Source organism: Panthera uncia, chromosome C2 (assembly GCF_023721935.1).
Source record: "Panthera uncia isolate 11264 chromosome C2, Puncia_PCG_1.0, whole genome shotgun sequence".
Classification (NCBI taxonomy): domain Eukaryota; kingdom Metazoa; phylum Chordata; class Mammalia; order Carnivora; family Felidae; genus Panthera; species Panthera uncia.
Window position 1 is genome coordinate 150530957 of NC_064810.1, and position 21235 is coordinate 150552191.

The 21235-nt window shown below is 45.2% G+C and overlaps 1 protein-coding gene across 7 annotated transcripts in view; it reads right to left on the reverse strand.

The window, feature by feature from the left end:
• The window catches only part of MLH1 (mutL homolog 1), a 43450-nt gene extending 22316 nt beyond the window's left edge, over positions 1-21134 (reverse strand). The window contains exons 1-12 of one of the 7 annotated variants that reach the window (XM_049629033.1): positions 21011-21134; positions 18748-18838; positions 15748-15846; positions 11967-12040; positions 9869-9941; positions 8660-8751; positions 7170-7212; positions 6952-7040; positions 4948-5060; positions 2200-2293; positions 1960-2013; positions 1222-1375 (exon numbers count right to left, since the gene is read on the reverse strand). In XM_049629033.1, the coding sequence (XP_049484990.1) occupies positions 1222-1375; positions 1960-2013; positions 2200-2293; positions 4948-5014 (369 nt within the window). In that variant the 5' untranslated portion in view covers positions 5015-5060; positions 6952-7040; positions 7170-7212; ... (4 more) ...; positions 18748-18838; positions 21011-21134. The other 6 variants (XM_049629030.1, XM_049629029.1, XM_049629032.1 and 3 more) reach the window with 6 other exon arrangements.
• Positions 21135-21235: the final 101 nt, after the last annotated feature.

Consider the following 21235-nt stretch of genomic DNA (forward strand, 5'->3'; position numbering starts at 1 on the left):
ACCTTTCGGGTAGCATCGGTAGCAACCTGCTCTGCCCAGCCCTCTGTCTGGGCTCCAGGGGTGGGGGGCTGCCCCACCGGCACTTATCTCACCACAGTGCCCAGGCCATCTCCCAACCAGGTGCTTTCCGTGGAGGGTCTTGGGTGAAGCACTCGCCAGCTTGGTGACTTAACACGTTTTCTGTGAAGTAGGCTCGCAGAAGCCCACTCTCTGCTTGCAGAACCCAGAATAATTAATCGGGAAAGCGTTTCCGTTTCTACAGGTCTGGGGTCTGTTGTGCTTCTGAACACACCCTCGCCATGTGCTGCCTGGAATCACATCGTCAGAACTGGGAGGGACACGGGACATCGTATTATCCACCCGTTTATCTTACAGAGGGGAAGACTGAGGCCCCAGACAGCCAGGAGTAGCTGAGAATCCAAAGTACTGGGAAGCTCAGTAATTACAAGAAGGCGAACGGTGCCAGGCTCTGCAGACTTTCACCTACTGCTTGTAACCACCCTCGGATGTGGGGAAGGCCAGTTCAATCCTTACTGAGGGAGACGTGGAGACCGGGGAAGTTAGTCACACAGTGGTGACCCAGGCCTGCCTGACTCTAAGGGCCCTGCTCCTCCCGCTGCCCCCCTGCTTCGCCACTCTGCCCCGTGAATGTGGGATCGGCGTCCTCCTGAACATCCCCAGGGAAGAACGCACGGAACGGTGCCGTATTCTGTTTCAGACAGCCTGTTTTCCTAAGGGGTCAGTCTAAGGTGCCAGATAGAGGCAGACTGTAAACGCAGGCCTCCTGACTCCAGGCCCAGGGCTAACATTCCAAATTTTTTTTTTTTTTTTAACATTTATTTATTTTTGAGAGACAAAGACAGAGAATGAGCCGGGGAGGGGCAGAGAGAGAAGGAGACACAGAATCTGGAGCAGCTCCAGGCTCCGAGCCGTCAGCACAGAGCCCGACACAGGGCTCGAACCCACAAACTGTAAGACCATGACCTGAGCCGAAGTCCGATGCTCAACCGACTGAGCCACCCAGGCGCCCTGAGGGCTAACATTCTAATACCTTCGTGGTTAGGTTCAAATCAGGAGATGTTACCAAAGGAAAACTACCAAAGCAATCCTTGGAAAGACAGTCTAAAGCAACACGCAGAAGTCTGGGCTCTCCCGTCTGAGGGGGCACACGTTCAGGTGGGGAAGGCACCAGAGCAACAGCCGGACGGAGAGCGCCCTCACCTGGGTGAAGTACATCCTGGACGAGTTGGAGCCCAGGAGCTTGCTCTCAACGTGCTGTTGCACCCGCTCCAGGATGCTGTCCTCGTGTAGGAAGTGAACCTCGTGCTTTGTGGGGTGCACGTTGACATCCACGTTCTGGGGGCTGATCTCCAAACTGGCAGGGTGAAAAGAGAATAGTTACCCCAGCAGACTTGGGAAGGCCAAATGACACAGTGGTCAAAACTTCAAGCTCAAGCCGGAGCGACAGGATTCTCCAGCTGTGCAGCCCCAGGTCACTGACATCATCGTTCTCTGCTGCAGTTTCCTCATTTGTAAAATGGACACAATGTACAGTGGGGATTAAATCTGTGTAAAACACTTCACGCGGACCTGGCACATTAATTCTACGTCAGCTGTTACCATCTTTCCAGAACTAGTGGAACTTCTTACTGAGTGACCTGGGGCAAGTCGCTTAACCTCTCTGGATGGGTTTTCTCATCCAGTCCTGTCCCCTACTTACTTTTCGGTATTATGAGGATCAAAACAAGCATACGCGAGAGAACTTTCTATCATTAAAATCTAACACAAAGGTCAGTGGAGAGGCTGTGCCAGCTCCAAACCCAGCTTTGTGGTTTGTGCTCCGCGGCCACAAGGTGAATCTCTGTCAGTAGAGGGCACTGGAGGGACCCTGGGGGAGGAAGACGGGGGCCAGGTAGGGGGCAGTTTCCGTCTGGTTCGGGGACAGGACCTGTTACCCACCTTTGTTTCACCAACACAGCGGCTGGCACGTGGGAGGCGTTCAGTGAGATTCTGCTGCATGAGTGAATACATGAAGGAAAGCCGTGCCCTTTCCCGTGAGAAAGGACAGAACACCCTTTGGCCAGCAGCGCACGGGACCCACTCCGATGGAGCTACTGGCAAGCCCGTCTCTTTTAAGAGGACGGCCGAAAGGGATTTGCTCCTTGTGACTCTTGGGTGCGGCGTCTGCTGCTACGTTACCTGAGGTACAGGAACGGGTGTGTGTTTTTGGGCAAATAGGCTGCATACACGGTTTCAATGGCTTTTCTTAAGGAAGTTGACTCTACCAGACGATCTAAAAAATAAAAGGAAAGTAACGGCTCAAAACTGTCCCGAAGGGAGAGGTAACGGTGCACATTCATACCATGCCATGAATTCACTCAGGAAGAACACTTCGGGAGCGACAGCCACAGCAGGCTCCAGGAAGGCCGCTTTTACGTGTCGCCGTGTCTCACTATGGGCTTGGGGCTCTCTCCGCTCACCCACGTCACAGATACGCGGGAGGGTGGTCAATTCGGCCTGCGCGCTTCCCTTCCCTCAGTCTGCCCGGGCGGACTACCTCGCTGGGCACGGCGGGCAGTGAGCCATCGGCTCTCAGACTCTTCATGCTGCAGCACAACACGCTGGCCGCCTATCGCAGGCACCACAGGAGACAATACGCTGGTGACTGGGTAAACTCCAGTTCCGAGTGGTGAGCACAAGAGAGGTGTGTGCTAAGTGGTGGGAGGAGAGAGCAACCGATTCTGCCCGGGTACCTGGTGTGGTGGGGGGCAGTGTTCCAACAGTGGGGTGTCCCCACTGAGCGACGAGAGCAAGAAGGTTTTCTGGACACTTCAGGCAGTACGGATAGCTGAATGTACATTTAAGGTAATTTAGGAAATGAGGCAGGTTGGAAGGGGGTGGATGGAAAACACCAAAAGATGGGAGAGGTAAGACAAAAATCAGAGGAAGATCTATTTTCAGAAAACACAGCCTTCCTTTCTCCCCCGACAGGTGACCCGCCGATGACCTGTTCTTCTGGGTCGGTGTCGCAAGGACACGTCCCGTGGTTTTATTTCTAATGAGAAGAGAGGCTGTGATCTCATCAATGAAGAGACCGTTCTTCTCGGAGTGCTCAGCACCCCCACAGCCCCTCAACAGTGTTGCTGTACTTGGGGACACGTGCCCTGAGCTCACGGGCCTGGAGCAGGTATGGGCACCTGAAAGGGGACGGCCAGAGTCCCTCTGCTGCGATTTCTGGACTGGAGACACATTGACAAGTGTTCCTTGTCCCACCACCCGAGTGAGAGCACGCAGTGCGGAGATAACCCGATGATACACCTACAAGTCTGACCTCTCTGCTTCTGGGAACCTGGTAACATGACCAGGCTACTAGCACTGATGCACAGCCCGTGCAGTGAACAGCTCACCAGAAGCACAGACGTGAGCTACGCACGTGGCACTTACACGGATTTCTGCTGGCCTGTTTGGTAGCCAACACATGTGTTAAAAAGCAGCGATTCTTCATGGTTGGGAAAAACAAATGAAAAATACTTCTGAGCTTTGATAAAAGCAAACTTTGTTACACATCAGGCTTAAGTCCTTCTTAATAAAGTAGGAAAAAACCCTACTATTATAGATCAGTTTAACAGAACGTGTCTATGAAATATTGACTCTCTCTTCCCTGTTCTATATGGCTTTGAAAACTGCTGTAAAACATGTACAATCTAGGGGCACCTGGGTGGCTCAGCTTCTGAGTCTTGATTTCAGCTCAGGTCATGATCTCACACTCATGAGACTGAGCCCCAAGTTGGGCTTTGTGCTGACAGTGTGTAGCCTGCTTAAGATTCTCTCTCTCCCTCTCCCTCTCTGCCCCTCCTCTGCTCATCCACTGTTTTTCTCTCAGAAAAAACCCATGTATAATCTGGGACATTTATAGCTGGTTATCATTATAAATGGAACAAAGGAATATACCATTTTCAATGGCAAGCAAACAAAACTGTAATTGTGAATTGCTTTAAACAAGAAAGGTAAAGGATCTATGTGATAAAAATGGTAAGTGCTGGGGCGCCTGCATAGCTAAGTGAGTTGAGTGTCCAACTCTTGATTTCGGCTCAGGTCAGGATCTCACGGGTCATTGAGATTGAGTCCCATGTAGGGCTCTGCAATGACAGCACAGAGCCTGCTTGGGATTCTCTCTCTCTCCCTCTCTGCCCCTCCTCTGCATGTGTTCTCTCACTCTCAAAATAAATAAACATTTAAAAAACGGTAAGTACCAAACAAATGGAATGATGCATCTCTGGTTGGAAAATTAAAAACCAAATCAGACACATTTCTAGTTCCCCTGTCAGTCTCTCAAAACCATATAATATGCAATTAAATAAAAAGCAGCAGAATGCAAAACAGTTATTTACTTAACAAGTAGTGATCATGTAAACAATATGCCTGCAGAGAGATAAAGAGTGGAGAGGAAATTCACAAAAATCCAAATTCATTAGCTAATTTCCTCCTTGATTTCTGGTACTGCTCACTGGATCATAAATAACTCATTCTCTAAAAAGAAAAATCGCAAGGAACTTTGCTAATGACACCCAAGGTACCCCTCTCCTTGTGTCCTGCTGTGTAATGCAAACAGTGAATCTTGATCTCGAGAGAGAACGAACATCTGCCTGGGGCCTGCTTATGAGGTTCTGACGCCAGCAGGTGAGGGAGCTGTTCGGACTCACAGGGGTCTGTGTTGCCCTCTCCCGGGCTCCCTCTCAAACGCAAGCATCAAGAGGCCTCTGCAACAGCCAGCCAGCGCTGAGCACGTATCCGAGGGCTGAACGGGCGTAGGCCAGAAAGTATGAACACCTCCTTACCGAGCCACACTTCAGCATGAGGGTTCCCTGTGTGTAATCGAACCTGTGGATTAGGAATTTTTCCATGGTCCCATAAAATTCCCTGCAGACATGGTCCTTTTCCACTTACGGTTGATGAAGAGTAAGAAGATACACTTCTTCACGGAGTAATTTGCATTGGATATAAAGCCATTCATTTTGAAGGCTAGGGTTTTATCCTCACACCTGACTTCTATCAGTTCTCTGGTTGGAAAAAAGAAATTTTGAAGATAATGGAAAATTCAAACAGTATAAAAACTCAGAGCAGGAAAATGAGGGCTCCTTCCCATAAATGAATTCTGCCAAATAAGGACCCAGAGACTTGGTTTGTTGAGGTCTTCTGGGCCCATGCATCCATGCATGTGTCCAACCACCCACTCACACACCCGCCTGCTGTCCACCCATCTACCCACCTGCCCACCCAGTCACTGTTTTCAAGCACTTATGTTATATGCCAAGCACTGCCCTGACTGCTGGGACATAATCACAAACCTTAAGCTCTGAGACCTTGTTTTACTGAAACTCTTATGTATCTTAGTAACTAAGTCCCAAAGACGAAACTCCAAGAAGACTCATTTCTACTGAACCTCTTACTATATGAATAGCACCACAATGGGGATGTTCCTCAGAGCTGTGCTTACGGGGAGGCGGGTTAATAAGGAAGTCTCAGCCTCACTCATCTCTGCCTGCTGGTTCCTCTGCCTGGAAAGCTCCTATTGATAGCCGGCTAACCCCTCCATATCCTTCGTGCCAGGGCTTAACCTCATCAAAGAAGTACCTAACTCTATCACTCTCCTTGACCCCAAGAGATTCTCCTGTTGTGCCTTATATTTTTCCTTTGAGACATCTAGCATGACCACTCATGAATGGCATAATTATCTCATGTGTCTTTCCAACTAGGTATGAGTCCTCTGAGGGCAAGAAGCATTTCTGCTTTACACCCTACTCTGTTTCTCAGCACAGCACCCAGCAATTAGTAGGCACTCGTGAGGCATTTGCTGAGTATATGCTAGAAGCTGTCATGTAGTAATGTGTACTCTGAGGCTGTGAGCAGAAAATACAGCTTGTGCTGTTTCTGCCACACAATAAACCAGCAAATCTTTTCTTCCCCCAGATATCTCAAGAGGCTGGTATTCTGGAAACACGCTTTGGGAAACGGCTGCTCTGTGGAATTTCTAATCTCTTGTAGTCCCTAGGAATCTCGTAACGACTAATTCTGAGTCTTCAAATATAAAAGAAACTCATAAAAGTTTCCTTGTACAATAGGGTTCTCCCTCTGCTCTAGGAACACAGTTAAAAAACTTAATTCATTAATAGTAAGAGAGGGGTAATTAAAAGCAAGTTGACTGTTCCCTAGTTTGGAACTTGGTTTTGCTCAAAGAATGAATAATTTGTCCTTTCAAGTAGAAAACTGGGCTCTGGGACTACTGTTGCTGCTCCTGAGATCTTTGGAAAAAGTGAAGTCAGGGTCTGTCTTCTCCATCGGTGTATGGCCTGCATCTGGAGCAGGTGTGGCACACAGCGGGCTCCTAGTATTTCTCCCTCAGTTTATGACACAGGCACTTTGGGCTTGGCAGAATCCTGAGGTCTAGCCAGGACTCTTTCCTTGACAATGTAGACTTGGTAACATTTACAAATCTGCTTTCCACCAGACAGGGAAGTCTTTAAGGACAGGAAATATTTTGTCTTTACATCCCTAACTTCTGGCACAAAGTCTAGAATATGGGAGGCAATTAATAAATGCTGAATGATCACAAACAAAGTCCCAAAGTGATGTTAAGGGAAATATCAGGAAAAGAAGGAACATTAGAAAATGAAAGAATTCTACTACCCTATAAACATTTTAAAGACCGAGACTAGAGAGAACACACTGATTGACAGCCAGAGCATCTAGGAGATAACATGCACCCAAGAAGTGTGGATTCCATGAAATAATGACTCCAGGAACGAATCTGAACCATGGAAAGAAGCCTGCATATTTCATTAAAGCAAACTCTTAAGGCAGGTACTACCTTGACAGATTCTAAAATAATGTGATAAATAATAAACCAAGACGTGGAATGCAGATTTCTTAAAATATGAATTATCAACATACCGGCTAACAGCATTTCCAAAGATGGAACGAATATTGTCTACAGTTGTGGCACTGGGCAGTGTTCTAACGTCAGCCACTGTCTCGCCTTGCTGATAAACAGAGCAGAAGATACGACTTACTGTCTCACAGCTGTGAATGAAACATCCCAACCTCACCTCCACAGGTGAACTCTTAAAAACCAAAAACATCCCTTTTTCTGCTACAAAACCAACACTTACTTTTTTAACTGAGAAACCAATGCCTGAATTGTGTATTGAATACCTGGCAAAGAAAGACAACAGAACAGTAAGCAGCAAGAAATCGCCTAATGCACAATATAAGGCAGAACCCCCTTTTGGTTAAATAAATTGGTGGGGTTAAGTGATTTAAACAAAGATATAGACAGTCAAGAATATCTCCATATGTCATATTTTACCCACAGGAAAATAAGCCAGCACAAACATCATGGAGACAATCAATGCCAAATGTGGCAGAATCAAACAAAAACCAGGGTTGTTTGCTTTTACAGGGAGCTGAGTAGATGCAGGGGTACTTTAACACACTCTCCTCCTTGCCTACAGCATTACTATCCCAGACCCAACAGGTCTAGGTGCTACATCTTGAGAACCTGGCCTTTACAACTCCTGAACTCTTATTCTCCCTCAGAGCCCTTCAAGACACCCCCCCTCCTCATTCGCTTTCTCCTTGGCCCCCGGCCCTGCTCCAGCATCTTCCAGCCTTTTCTCAGTTGGCTGTTATTTATTTATTATTCCTCCCCCCATGGACCCCATGAACCGAAGGACTGTGTCTAGCAAAATGCATTTATTCAGCTAACAACTAGGAATTCACTTGACCACACCTAGAACCAAAACAGCCAACCAGAACTCTCTTATTTCCAGGGATAATATTTTGATGCTGCTTGTACAACGCCAGGGAAAAGCAGAGACACCTGAAGTATAAGTCTGTTCCACTTTATCAGGAGTGTACGTTTTATTCATTTTGGAGTTTTGAGAAATACTGGAAAACAGTTAACCGATCTCTGCTACAATTCAAGGACACGCAGGCTTAGAGAGCCCATGCTGGATCCACTGGACCAGCAGATGAAGTAAGTCTGTGGTGGACATAATGTTCTTTTCACCTGCCCTGCCTTCCACTTTCTTCTTTTAAGAGCCCCTAGCTTTCCTCTGGGAAACTACCTCTTCCCCATTCCATCCGATAGACCCTTAGACTGCCAATCAAGGAATCTCCCACAGACAGGAACGCATGATGGGGGTACCTAGGCCCTGCCAATCAGATGTACTCTCCAAGGAAACAGATGCTTGAGTAGAGACGGGAAAAGAACGAAAACAACTGCAGCGGGGCCACTATAAAATTCGAAGCCACCCTGGTTCTCGTGTCTTCCCCAGGGAGCAACTACTGACACCTGTTGCCACTTGGTGAGTCACTCCCAGCCTTCCCATAAATTTCTCTTAGGCTCAAGTCAGCTGGAGTTCGTCTGTTTTGCTTTCCACCAAAGAACCCTCACCGATTCAGAGACCAACTGCTCTCTCCTGGGAGATGAGAGAAAGCCCAGAACTGGCGACCAAACCTTGATCAGAAACCATCTGTAGGCTAAAACACAGCGTACTCTTTTCCATCTAGCTCGGAAACGGTTCTCAATTTATAAGCAGGGGAACACATTTCTTTGGTGAGACACCTCAAAGAACCACTCCCAGATTTTGGACTGTACCTGCCAACAACTTCCAAAATTTTCCCATACTCTTCACTCGGATTTTTTAAAGCTTTCCTCCTTGTGGATATGTTGTAAAAGAGATCTTCCACCTGAAAAGAAGATTTTTTTTCTTGTAAATTCACAGAAGTACATGGAAATAAAGACCCAAGCTATCCACCTAAAGCTGGCTAGCAGAGAATCAAACTGTACTTACCAACAGTACAGTTCTAAGCACTGACTGGGGAGGGGGCAAGAGATAAGCCAGCCTTAGCAAACAAAGGAAATAAAAGAGATTTTTCCTGCTTCTCATTTCACTCACTGATTCCTCAAATAGGTACTGGGGGCTTTCTCTACAACAGGCTCTTTGCTTTGTGCTGGGAATACGAAGATAAATAAAGCACAGTCTTACCCACAATAGCACACAATTCAGCGGGGCAAACATGTAAATTTATAAATAACTGTACTATCATATGGCATCCAAACGTATTTTTCGAACTAAGAATAATAATACAATTTCTGAGATCATTTGGGCTTCTTGGAAATCACACTGTGGTCACCCTGGATACAGGATCTGTCTTAACATGCACTTAGAAGCACACATTCATTTCTGCCTCCTGCCTGCTGTACAAGTCTAGGGCTAGGAGCCTTCAGGGAAATGTGCCTTAGCTGGGACGGGAGGTGGAAGATGGCATGTATAACCTGACAGTGGGGTGCTTTACGGGATCACACAATGGGAAGAGACCAAATGTGGCACCACAGAAAAAGGCAGCATACTAGACTTTTTCTGATGAAATGATACAATCATATTCCTCAAACAACCTCTGAGTGGGCAGATAGTCTTTGTTCCATTTGATAGTTGGGAAAAGCAAGGTTAAGGGACATTAAACAACTTGCCTCTGGACACACAACCATTGAGTTGCAAGACTGAGATGACACTCTTCACTAGAGTCTTTCCGGAACTGAGTTCAAGGTCCTCTCAATGCCAACTACCTTGCCATTCATTTCTGCCATCCCCATAAAAAAAGATGCAGGGAGTACACAGGCTGCCATGCCACAAAAGCCAATAACCACGCCTCTTGTTTAGAGAGTAATTATCTACTGTTTCTTTTAACTAGCAAGACTTCATTTTACTATTGCTTTGGAAACTCAGAGACAATATTATTCCTTATTTCAATATTTATGCAGCGCTCTTTTTCAGCAACTTATACTCTCCTGTGCCGTTCTTACTGTAATCTGGGTCCCCTGATTGCCTGCACATGGTTTAGGAGGAGCTGTCAGCTTTCCATCTGAGTAATTTGCTCTTAAAAGAAAATAATAAGAGATTATTAACATCCAACAGAAGCAGAATACTTATCCAAAACGTAAAAAAGAAAATTATACAACAACATATTAAAATATAGCCATATTATTAGACTGTCACTTTAAAAAAAATTTTTTTAACGTTTATTCATTTTTGAGAGATACCGCGCAAGCTTGGGAAAGAGAGGGAGACACAGAATCCAAAGCAGGCTCCAGGCTCTGAGCTGTCAGCACAGATCATGGCACGAGCCAAAGTCAGATGCTTAACCTACTTAGCCACCCAGGTGCCCCTATATATTGTCTTAATTACGATTTCTTTGTTTTTCTACTATTCCATTATCATTCCAATTGGATACCAAAAAAAAAAAGAAAGAAAGAAAGAAAGAAAGAAAGAAAGAAAACCCTATTCTAGCAAACGTTGCTTTTTAGTTCCTGAGTTTTGTTTTGTTTTTTATTTTGAGAGAGAGAGAGAGAGAGAGAGCAACAGGGTAGGGGCAGAGATGGAGGGAGACAGAATGCCAAGCAGGCTCCATGCTGTCAGCACAGAGCATGATGCAGGGCTCAAACTCACAAACCATGAGATCATGACCTGAGCTGAAATCAAGAGTCGGATGCTTAACCGACAGGGCCACCCAGGCATCCCAGTTCCTCAGTTTCAAGCTACAATGCAAATTGCTTATGGTGAGAGTAAAATGTCTTCAGTAATTCTGTAATCATTCATGGAGGGGCCATCGCACGACAGACCTGCAGAGGCCCTGGTAATAAAGAAGGCCCTGGAGAACCCTCAATCTAGGGACAGACTTTTCCCTAAAGTGTAGAACACTGTCCTAAGTGATCTGGAGAAGGAAACATTCAGCTTGGGGTCAGGAAGGGGGGTGAAAGCATCACAGAAGGGATGACAATTCATCTGGGCTCTAGGGAGGAACAGTTTCAGGGAGAAAGCAGGGAAGACCATCCAGGAAGAGAAAAACATAAAAGCTCCGAAGCTTTAGAACACATGGCAGCTGGATTGGTGGAGAAAAGAGGCTGGAAAGGTGGATGGCGGGCACAGTGGGAGGGTGTGCTATTTAGGGATCGCTCTGGATTTTATCCTACTATGTAAGTTGGGGGGGGGGGGTTCACTGGAGGTCCCAAGCAAGAGCGTAACATAATTCCAGAGGTGAAGAAACAGAGTTTGTGTCCCAGTCTATTTTAGGAAGACATTAATTTGTGAGAAGGAATTCTGATCATATCAGTGCACGCAGATCCTAGGGCAAGTCTAATGCACAAAGAGTCAAACTCTCCTAGCAACAGTGCTGTATACTCTGGAATGCCCCCTTTCCCATTACGTTACACATCTCTCTGTTGAGGACTGAGAAACAGGCAGAACTGCCATTGTTAGGGCTATTTTCTGTGTTAATTTATGAACAATCTGTAGGATTAAAAAAATTTCTTTTTACCGTCCCCCTGGATTGGGTACTCCTACCTGTCTCCCACGAGTAAGTGGCGAGTGCTTATAAAAACAAAGATGTAACTCTGATTCCTCAAATCATGTTTTTGTTCTGTTCCAAGGCTGTTTGTCAGCCTCTGAAAACTGCATCAGCACAACAGAGAGCCAGTGGCCACCTGCGGAGGGCAAGCCAGCACAGGCATGCACCTGTGGCGGGGAGCTGCTGGCTCACAAGCCAGCAAAGGAACCGTGAGCCTCCAGCACCCCAGCCACAGACCTGTAATCAAAGTAATAACCTACTATAGGGCACGGGAGCAGAAGAACATCCACATCTGCCACCTACTTAGAATACATCTGTGTAACAGAGTTTGTAGGCACTTATAATGCGTCACATCTTATGTGTTAAGAATCCATAAATAAGATTATTACCTAATAATCATTCCTCTGGATTATCAACTAATCCAGAGAGGAAAGAAAACTTACTCAAAATCTTGGTCAAAAAAGATGACACTAGTGTTTAGACAGGGTTACTTTGAAATCTAGGCATAAAAGCACGTTTCAGGATGAATATATGAATAAAAGCAGCCTACCCCATACCTGTATGCGCACTTTGCATCAGCTGTTTTGGTTGTAATAGTAACGTGAGCCACGTGGCTGATGCTGGCCAAAGCCTAAGGAAGAAGAAAAACATGGAATGAAAGAAAAACTCACTGCTGGGTCACCCACTGTCACCTCATTACCGAGAAAGGTGATCTAAATCTAAATTTCCCCTTCCATTTTGTATTAACAAATGGCAACGATGAGCATCTTTTGCTCACTCACTTTCATGACCTGTAAAAACAGGGATATCAAATTGAACTTGTGGCATATTACTAGAACAGGGGGGAAATATATATTAGAAGTCCAAAAGGAAACACATCAGAGTATTTACTTCAAGTCCAGTGTAGCTAACATAGTTCTTTGTGAATTTCAGGTGTACATTCTAGTGACTCAACAATTATGTACATCACGATAAGCATACTCTTAATCCCTTTCACCTATTTCACCCGCCCCTCCCCCGCTTTTGGTAACCCCCCGTTTGTTTTCTACCGCTAAGAGTCTGTTGTTTGGTTTGTCTCTCTTTCTTTTCCCTTTGCTTGTTTGTTTTGTTTCTTAAGTTCCACATATGAGTGGAATCATACGGTATGTCTTTCTATGACTCACTTATTTCGCTTAGCATAATACACTCCCCCTCCATCCATGTGGTTGCAAAGAAACACACCAGGGTACTAATGTGTCAGCAGCAAGTGCGCTCAGGCAGCAGAACTGCAGGCATGCTTAATGATATTCTCAATAATTTGCCTCTCAACAATTTGAAAAGTTGCCTTCAGAAACGGGAGCACTCCAAGTAGATAATGTCGCATACTGGTACACAAAACTGTTTTCAAAACTTACGTGTTTAGAAATGTAAATTTAAGGTTATGAAATAGAGACACAACACATTTTTTGAAAATGACCACTCCCCACCCCCTCCCCTCAACCTTGACACCAAGACTGGTTTCCTAGCTCACTGGAACCTGTTTCTCCTTTCTCAAGGGCATCACAGCACATAAAAATGCAACCAGCACTGCAATGGGGTCTGTGTGACAGCATCTCGGAAGACAGTGAACACGCAGCCTGTGGCAGGTTCGGTTCATTCACGAGGAACATGGCTCAGGCTCCGAGATTACCAGGTCCTGGCTGGGTTTCCCTAGTTGACGTAACTGAGGTAATTTTCATCATGTCAGATGTAAATGATTTTGAGAGCTGTATAAGGCGGACACGAAATATATAGAGTATGTAGCACAACAGTACATAATGCCAGAAAGACAGCATGCCATTGGCAGAGGTTCTGCTGCTGTAGGGACTTTCGCACCAGAAACGGAGCAGGAACAGACTCTGAAGTCAAACTGCCAGGGTTCAATCCCCCGCTCGTCACTTTCTAGCTGTGTGCCCTGGCCATGTTTGTTTGTTTCTTTCTTTCCTTTCCTTCTTTCCTTTCCTTCTTTCTTCCCCCTCCTTGATTTTTTTCAAGTAATCTGTACACCCAACGTGGGGCTGTCCTCATAACCCTGAGATCAAGAGTCACGCACTCCACCAACGGGGCCAGCCAGGGGCTCCTATTAATACTTCAGAAGGGTCAGTTTCCTCAGATGTAAAACAGGGTAGTAACAGAACCTAGTCTACAGAGCTACTGTCAAGAGTTAATGCATACAAAGTGCTGAGAACCAGGGAAAGAACACATAGAAATCCCTCATTAAATCCTCCTTGTTTTTAAAAAAAAATTTTTTTTAATGTTTATTTTTGAGAGAGATGGGGGGAGGGGCAGAGAGAGAGGGAGACACAGAATCCAAATCAGGGTCTAGGCTCTGAGTTGTCAGCACAGAGCCCGATATGGGGCTCGAACTCATGAACCATGAGCCGAGGTCAGATGCTTAACTGACTGAGCCACCCAGCGCCCCAATCTTCCCAGTTTTAATTACAGTAAAATAAAAGCCCAAAGATCTTCTCCAGCTAGGCTAAGGCTCCAGGAGGCCATGGGCTTAGGAACTGACACAAGAAGTTGCAAAGCCACAACAGAGCTGCTTTCCTAGGACTTTACCAGAAGCATACTTAAAATCAGGGCTGCCTCAGGGTAAACAGTATGAAATTGCTTCTATCTGGAATAATTCGGGGCTCACTGTTAAGCCAGAGGGTGCTTGAGACCACCCCAGTTTGATATGAATTGCAATGACTAGGTCACAGCTGCCTTTTAATTTAAAAAATTTAAAGTAATATAGACACACGATAAAAAATGGAAAGACTACAGAGTGGCCTAAAGGGAAAAGTAATTGGTTCCATCCCCTCTTTTACTCTCATTTCCCCCAAAAAACTACTCCAAACAATTTCTCTGGTACACTAAAGAAACGTCTCCAGAAAGGAACACAGCCTTGCCAACACTTTGATTTCAGTGCTGTGAGACCTGCTGGACCCCTGGCTTCTGACCTCCAGAACTGTAAGATAACAGATTTTTATCGTTTTAAGTCACTAAGAACATGGCAATTTTTGGAGGGCAAAAATAGGAAACTAACACAAACTATTTGAAAAGTACACGTATTTTACCGATGAATGTTATTTCTATAAATTTACCGAGGCAGTGATTGAAAAAACCACATTGTATGTACATGAATATTCACCAAAGCATCAAACAGGAAAATGGTAAAAAGTATAAATGTTTAACAGGAAATCATTTAAAGAAACTACAGTACATTCATGTAAAAGAATAGAATATAACTGTTAAAAATTATATAGGCCTATATATATACTGAATGAAAAGATGTCCAACAGAGTATGGTTATAAAATTTTAAGATCCTATTTTGGTCTTAAAATGTTTTTATCTACTTTTTATAGTATATGCCTCTGATACATCATGTAATTTCACTCATAAATATTTCCATATATATCTTAAAAGACTCCTCCCAGAAACATGATGCTATTTTTTATACCCATAAAATCAACAATTTCTTCTCAATACTATGAAATAACCAATCTGCGCTCAATATCCGACACAAAAATTTTTTTTACGGTTTGCTCAAATCAAGATCCAACTAAGATTAATACATTGGAACTGGTTCATATGCCTCTTTTTCTAAAAACAAAATTTTTTTTACTGTTTATTCATTTTTTGAGAGAGAGAGAGAGAGAGAGAGAGAGAGATGGAGTGTGAGCAGGGGAGGGGCACAGAGAGAGAGGGAGACACAGAATCTGAAGCAGGCTCCAGGCTCTGAGCTGTCAGCACAGGGCCCGACGCAGAGCTCGAACTCACAAACCCTGAGATCATGAACTGAGCCAAAGTTGGAGGCTTAACTGACTGAGCCACCCAGGCGCCCTGGTTCACATGCTTCTTAAGCCTCTTTTAAATTACACGTTCTTGCTCCCTCCTCCACTTTTCTTCCTTAATTTGTTGAAGGACACAAACAAGCCTTTTATCATGTAGTTTCCTAATTTTTGTATCATTTACCATGATCCCTTGCCTCCTATATTTTCTCAATACTGGCACTTAATAAGTATTAATCAGATTCACATTTGATTATCTGACCAAAAAAACTTTGTAGGTGGTGTTGCATTCTCCATCAAAAGATACCAAACATCCTGGCAGGAGGAGAGGAGGGGGCTGTATCTGTAGATAAAATAATTTTCAGTGTATTAAGTATTTATGAACAATCTTTGGTTTTAGAAAATTGAATTTAATTAAGATTTTTCAATTTGCATATATTTAACAAGTAGAAAGTATCATATCTTACTTACCTCTATGTTGAGAAATGGCAGAAATGTTATCACAGGAGAATATTTTACTCATTTCCTTAATATTTAGCTTACCTCACCCCGAAAGCCATAGGTAGAAATACTAGCTAAATCCTCAAAGGACTGCAGTTTACTTGTAGTGAACCTCTCACACACAATATCCAGATCTTCTTTCTAGAAGATACCAAAAAATAAGTAAATAATTATGTTACTCATTTTTCCAAATCCTGAATTTCCCTTTTCTTGACTGAATCCAAGAAGCAACCCCTCTTAGGAGAAGAGTTTTAAAATGAGCAGTAACTTTGTCACTTGGCATCCAGAGTGCTACACTGTCCCAGGGTCCCTTCTCATTCACTGGTTACATTTCTCATTTGCATTCACTGGTTCCTTCTCGCCTCTGACAGCGGAGTAACCCAGGACTCCATCCTTGGACCTCTCTGCTGTCTGCACTCACTCTCTTGATGAGTTCTCCCAGTCTCATGGATTTTATAAAAATCATTATTATGAGAAAGCTTTATTAAAAATCTACAGAACATTTAATTACAGTAAAATACACATAACAAAAGTTGCCATTTTAACAATATTTTTTTGAGAGAGAGAGAGAGAGAGAGAGAGAGAGAAACATGCACATGGGAGGAGCAGAGAGAGGATCCCAAGCAGGCTCCATGCTGTCAGCACAGAGCCTAACACGGGGCTCAAACCCACGATCCCTGAGATCTTGACCTGACCTGAAACCAAGGGTTGGACACTTAACGACTGAGCCACCCAGGTGCCCATTTTAACCATTCTTAAAAAATTTTTGTAATTGTTTTTATTTATTTTTGATGGGGGGGGGGGAAGGCAGAGAGAGAGGGCGACAGAATCCAAAGCAGGCTCCAGGCTCTGAGCTGTCAGCGCAGAGCCAGACGTGGGGCTCGAACTCACAAACCGTGACCCAAGCCGAAGTCGGAAAACCGACTGAGCTCCCCAGGCGCCCCGGCCATTTTAACCATTTCTACGTGTACAGTTCTGTGGCCTTGAGTACATTCGCACTGTTGTGCAACCACCCTCCATCCTCCCAAACTAAAACTCTATCCCCGCTAAACACTTCCTCTCCACCCACCCCTCCCAAGTCCCAGGCAACCACCATTCTACTGTCTATGAATGGGACTACTCTAGGAACCTCCTACAAGAGGAATCTTCCAACATCTGTCCTTTTGTGACTGGCTTATTTCACTTGACATGTCGTCAAGGTTCATGCATGTTGCAGCACGTGTCTGAATTTCAATCCTTCGTAAGGCTGAATGATATTCCGTTATGTGTACACACCACATTTTTAAATCCACTCATCTGTGGATACTTGGGTAGCTCCTACCTTTGGGCTACTGTGAATACGCTATGAACATGGGGGTACAAATCTCTTCAAGACCTTGCTTTCAATTCTTTGGAGTATATACCCACAAATTCTATTGAATCATATGGTGAGTCTGTTTAATTTTTTTCAGGAATCACCATACTATTTTCCACAGTGGCTACACTATGTTACATTCCCACCAGCAAATGCACAAGAGTTCTAATTTCTCTATATCCTTTAGAACACTTGTTATTTTATCTTATCGTTTTTATAATAGCCATCCTAATGGGTGTCAAATGGTATGTTATTACTGCTTTTATTTGTATTTCTCTAATGGCTTGGGGCATTCAGCACCTTTTCATGGGAGACTCATAGTTTTTAATACCATCAAACTGCAATACACTACATTTTCATCTCCAGCTGTTAAACCTCTACTCTACCCTCCAGACCCACACACTTATTCAACTAACAGCCATCTTAAGTTTAACATGCTCCCAAATGAATTTGTGATCTTCCCCAAAATGTTTCTTCCATAGGCTTTCCCATCAGTAAATAGCAACTCTTTTTTCCATTTGCACAGGCCAAAACCTTGAAATCATTCTTTTCTTTTTTTTAAGTTTTTATTTGTATTTATTTCGGGGGTTGCAGAGAGAGAGAGAGAGAGAGAGAAAGCGCGCGCGCGCGCAAGTCCCAAGCAGGCTCCATGCTGTCAGCACAGAGTCTGATGCGAGACTCAAACCCACGAACTATGAGATCATGACTTGAGCCGAAGTCAGGAGTTGGGCACTTAACTGACTGGGCCACCCAGGTGCCCCAAACCCTGAACCTTGGCTCCTCTTTCTCTTATACCATACATCGGCAAATTCTGAGAGCTCTGTCTTCATAATCAATGCAGAATCTCACTGCAACCAAATTGGTTCAAGGCATGGTCACCACTCTCCTGGACTGCTCCGAAAGCCCTCTCACTGCCTCTGTCCTGTCCTGCTACTGTCTATCTTCCATATTCTAGACAAATGGGTTCTTACAAAACTCCAAACCATGCCACCTCTTCGCTCAAAACCATTCGATAGTATCCCACCTTGATGAGAGTAAAAGCCAAAGATGTTACAATGGCCCACAAGGTCCTACATGATCAGCCTTCTTATCTTTCAGATCTCATCTCCTGTCATTCTTTTCTTTTTTTAAGTTTTTTAATGTGTATTTATTTTTGAAAGAGAGAGAAACAGACTGCAAGCAGGGGAGGGGCAAAGAGAGAGGGAGACACAGAATCCGAAGCAGGCTCCAGGCTCCGAGCTGTCAGCACAGAGCCCGACGCGGGGCTCAAACTCACGAACCGCGAGATCATGACCCGAGCTCAAGTCGGTCGCTTAACCGACGGAGCCACCCAAGTGCCCCTCATTTCCTGTTATTCTTCAACTCCCTCACCCGTCAGAGACACACGGGCCTCCTTGCTGGTGCTTAAACAAGTCCAGCATGCTTCCATTTTGTGGTCTTTGCATGTTCTCTCTGCCCAGAACATTCATCCTTTAAACAGCCTCATGACTCTCTCCTGGACCATTTTCCCGAATAAGTGTCCAGCTTGGAATAGGCACTCAAAATATATTTATCACGGGTATTGAAAATCTCAGTTAAAAATCTCATATGCAAAGTTGAGTTTCCCCAACAAGGAAAGGCTCTGCCACTTCCTGCAGATGGACCCCACAACGCACGCGCACAGCCCCCTCCTCTGAGGTTTTACCTACCCGGATCCCAGTGCCATTGTCTTGGATCTGAATCAACTTGAGGCCTCCCTCTTTAACAACCACTTGGATGCTGGTGGCTTTTGCATCTAAGCTGGCAAATCAAACAGAAAAAAAAAAAGTTATTATTCTGCCCTATTCTAATGCACCTATTTTAATCAGACAAGGTATGAGAACAAATTCCAGATGAATGCCAGACTGTCTGAGTGATGTTTTTCCTTTGTTTTACAGGCTCCATGACTACACTGTAAAGAGTTTACATGCTGTGTGAGAGAGGGAGAAGAGAGAGAGGGGGCGGGGGGCAAGCATCATTTCCATTAGGACATGCAGCGCCGTTTCTGGTCCTCTGGGAAAGAAAGTGAAGTTAAAAGTAGGATCCTTTTACCACCTGCCTGTTTCTTCCCTTCTTCTCAACTAATTTTGCCACTTATTCCTTCCACTTTATTCAGCCTTGGGTTCCCGAGGGCCCCTAATGAAATGTCATTAAAAAAATATATATATATATAGGGATGCCTGGGTGGCTCAGTTGGTTAAGCGACCGACTTTGGCTCAGGTCATGATCTCGCAGTTTGTGAGTTCGAGCCCCGCATCAGGCTCTGTGCTGACAGCTCAGAGCCTGGAGCCTATTTCGGATTCTGTGTTTCCCCCTCTCTCTACCCCTCTCCTGCTCACACTCTGTGTCTCTCTGTCTCTCAATAATAAATAAATGTTAAAGAAAAAAAATAAAAAATATATATATGTGTGTTTTTATGCTAATACCCTTTTAAGAAAATACATTCTGTTGGGGAAAAGAAAAAAACAATGGCAATACAGAAAGTTCTTTGGGAAGCCAGTAAATCTTTGGTACTTCCGAAGCGTAGCCAACAATCACCAAGAGCGCCAGCGACAGAAAAGGAATTCAGTCCGCGGCTGCACGAGAAAGAAGGGTAATCTCCTCGCACAGAAAATTCTTTTTTCAAAAATAATAAGTTACTTAAATATCAAAGACCTTTCTCGGGAGCGCCTGAATTGCCGTGGTATTAGCCATCTCGACTTCCATTTTAAAAGAGAGCACGACTGGGCTCCAAACAAAAGCCCTGCTCACAGGACTAATTATTAACCACTTAGCTAATATATTGGGTTTGGTTGTGCAGTATTGTGGCCTTCGGATAAGAGGCCCGCGTCGTTCCGTCAGTGAATATTCCAACACTGCAGAGACAAAAGGCGGCGTCACGTTAGGTGGAAGAAGTTGCCAGCTTCCCTGCTCCATCTTTGGTCCACCTCCCAGCTCTGTCCCTTTCCCTCCTTTCTGCACGGTTTTTAGTCCCATTACCCCGAACGGCTATCTTCCGTTTTCCCCATAAATCCCCTCACAAACCTACCGTTCTTTGCAGGCTCATTTTGTACGGATCTTACTAACATCAATTGATTTCAACACGCAGGTCACGTCTAGGTACCCCACGAGCGAGCCTTTTTTGAAGTGTATAGTTTACCCCCACCTTTCCTTCCAGGTTTCTAACTTCTTCCTTCCACAATGCGAAGGAAATTCCGAAACGTCAGACCCCGTTAACCCCAGGTTGTCTTTGATGTGCTCCCCCACGGAAAGGTAAAGGGGAGGAAGACACTTAAGTTGGGTCACTAACTCGGCAGTAGGGATATCACAAGTTAAACCCAGGCAGTGTCCATCGGCCTGTCCGAAAACCTCGACAATTTATTTGGAGTAAAATTCAAAATGAACTGCACCCTGGACTGATTATTTTTGGAACATTACACGCATAACACGGTACTCTCTGAAGCATGAAGCGGGCTCCCCCTTCTGAAAACGTTTATGCATTTAAAGTCTTGCACCTTCTGTATATAGAATATAAAAAGTCTTTCCCTCAACTAACGGCGCCATTAAAATACTATGTCGCCGCCGCTCGCGCCCCCAACAGCTCTACAAAAGTCTCGCGAGAGCGCTCAAGAACTCGCGGTGCCCGGGAATTGAGGAGCAAGACACCTAGACCTCGGGCGCTGTGGGCGTGCGCCGTGCACGCCTCCGCCCACCGCAGGGAGGCGGGTCCGCGCCATCCCGAAGAACGGCCCGTTGAGTCGTAGCTTCTAAGGAAGCCCGGCTCCACTCCCTCCCTACCAGTTCTCAATCATCTCCTTGATGGCGTTGGCCGGCCGCTGGATAACTTCCCCTGCCGCGATGCGGTTCACCACTGTTTCGTCCAGCCGCCGAATAACCCCCGCTACGAGCGACATTTTGGCGCCAGAGGAGCCCAAGACACGTCGAGATGCTCACCGGAAGTACCTTCGGCCAATCACCTCCGGGCTCCGTGCTGACGTCTTTCCATCAACTCTGTCTACGCTGCCCTGCCAGACCTTCCCGCGGCAGCGGCTTCGGAGCGAGGGAGCCGTTGATTGGGCAGCTGGGATGCCAGTCAAATTTCTTAAGTCCCCCCGGTGCCCGGCTCACTTGGTCCCGCCCCAGCGCCCTTCAGGCCACTGGCTAGAAGGGTATGCGCCT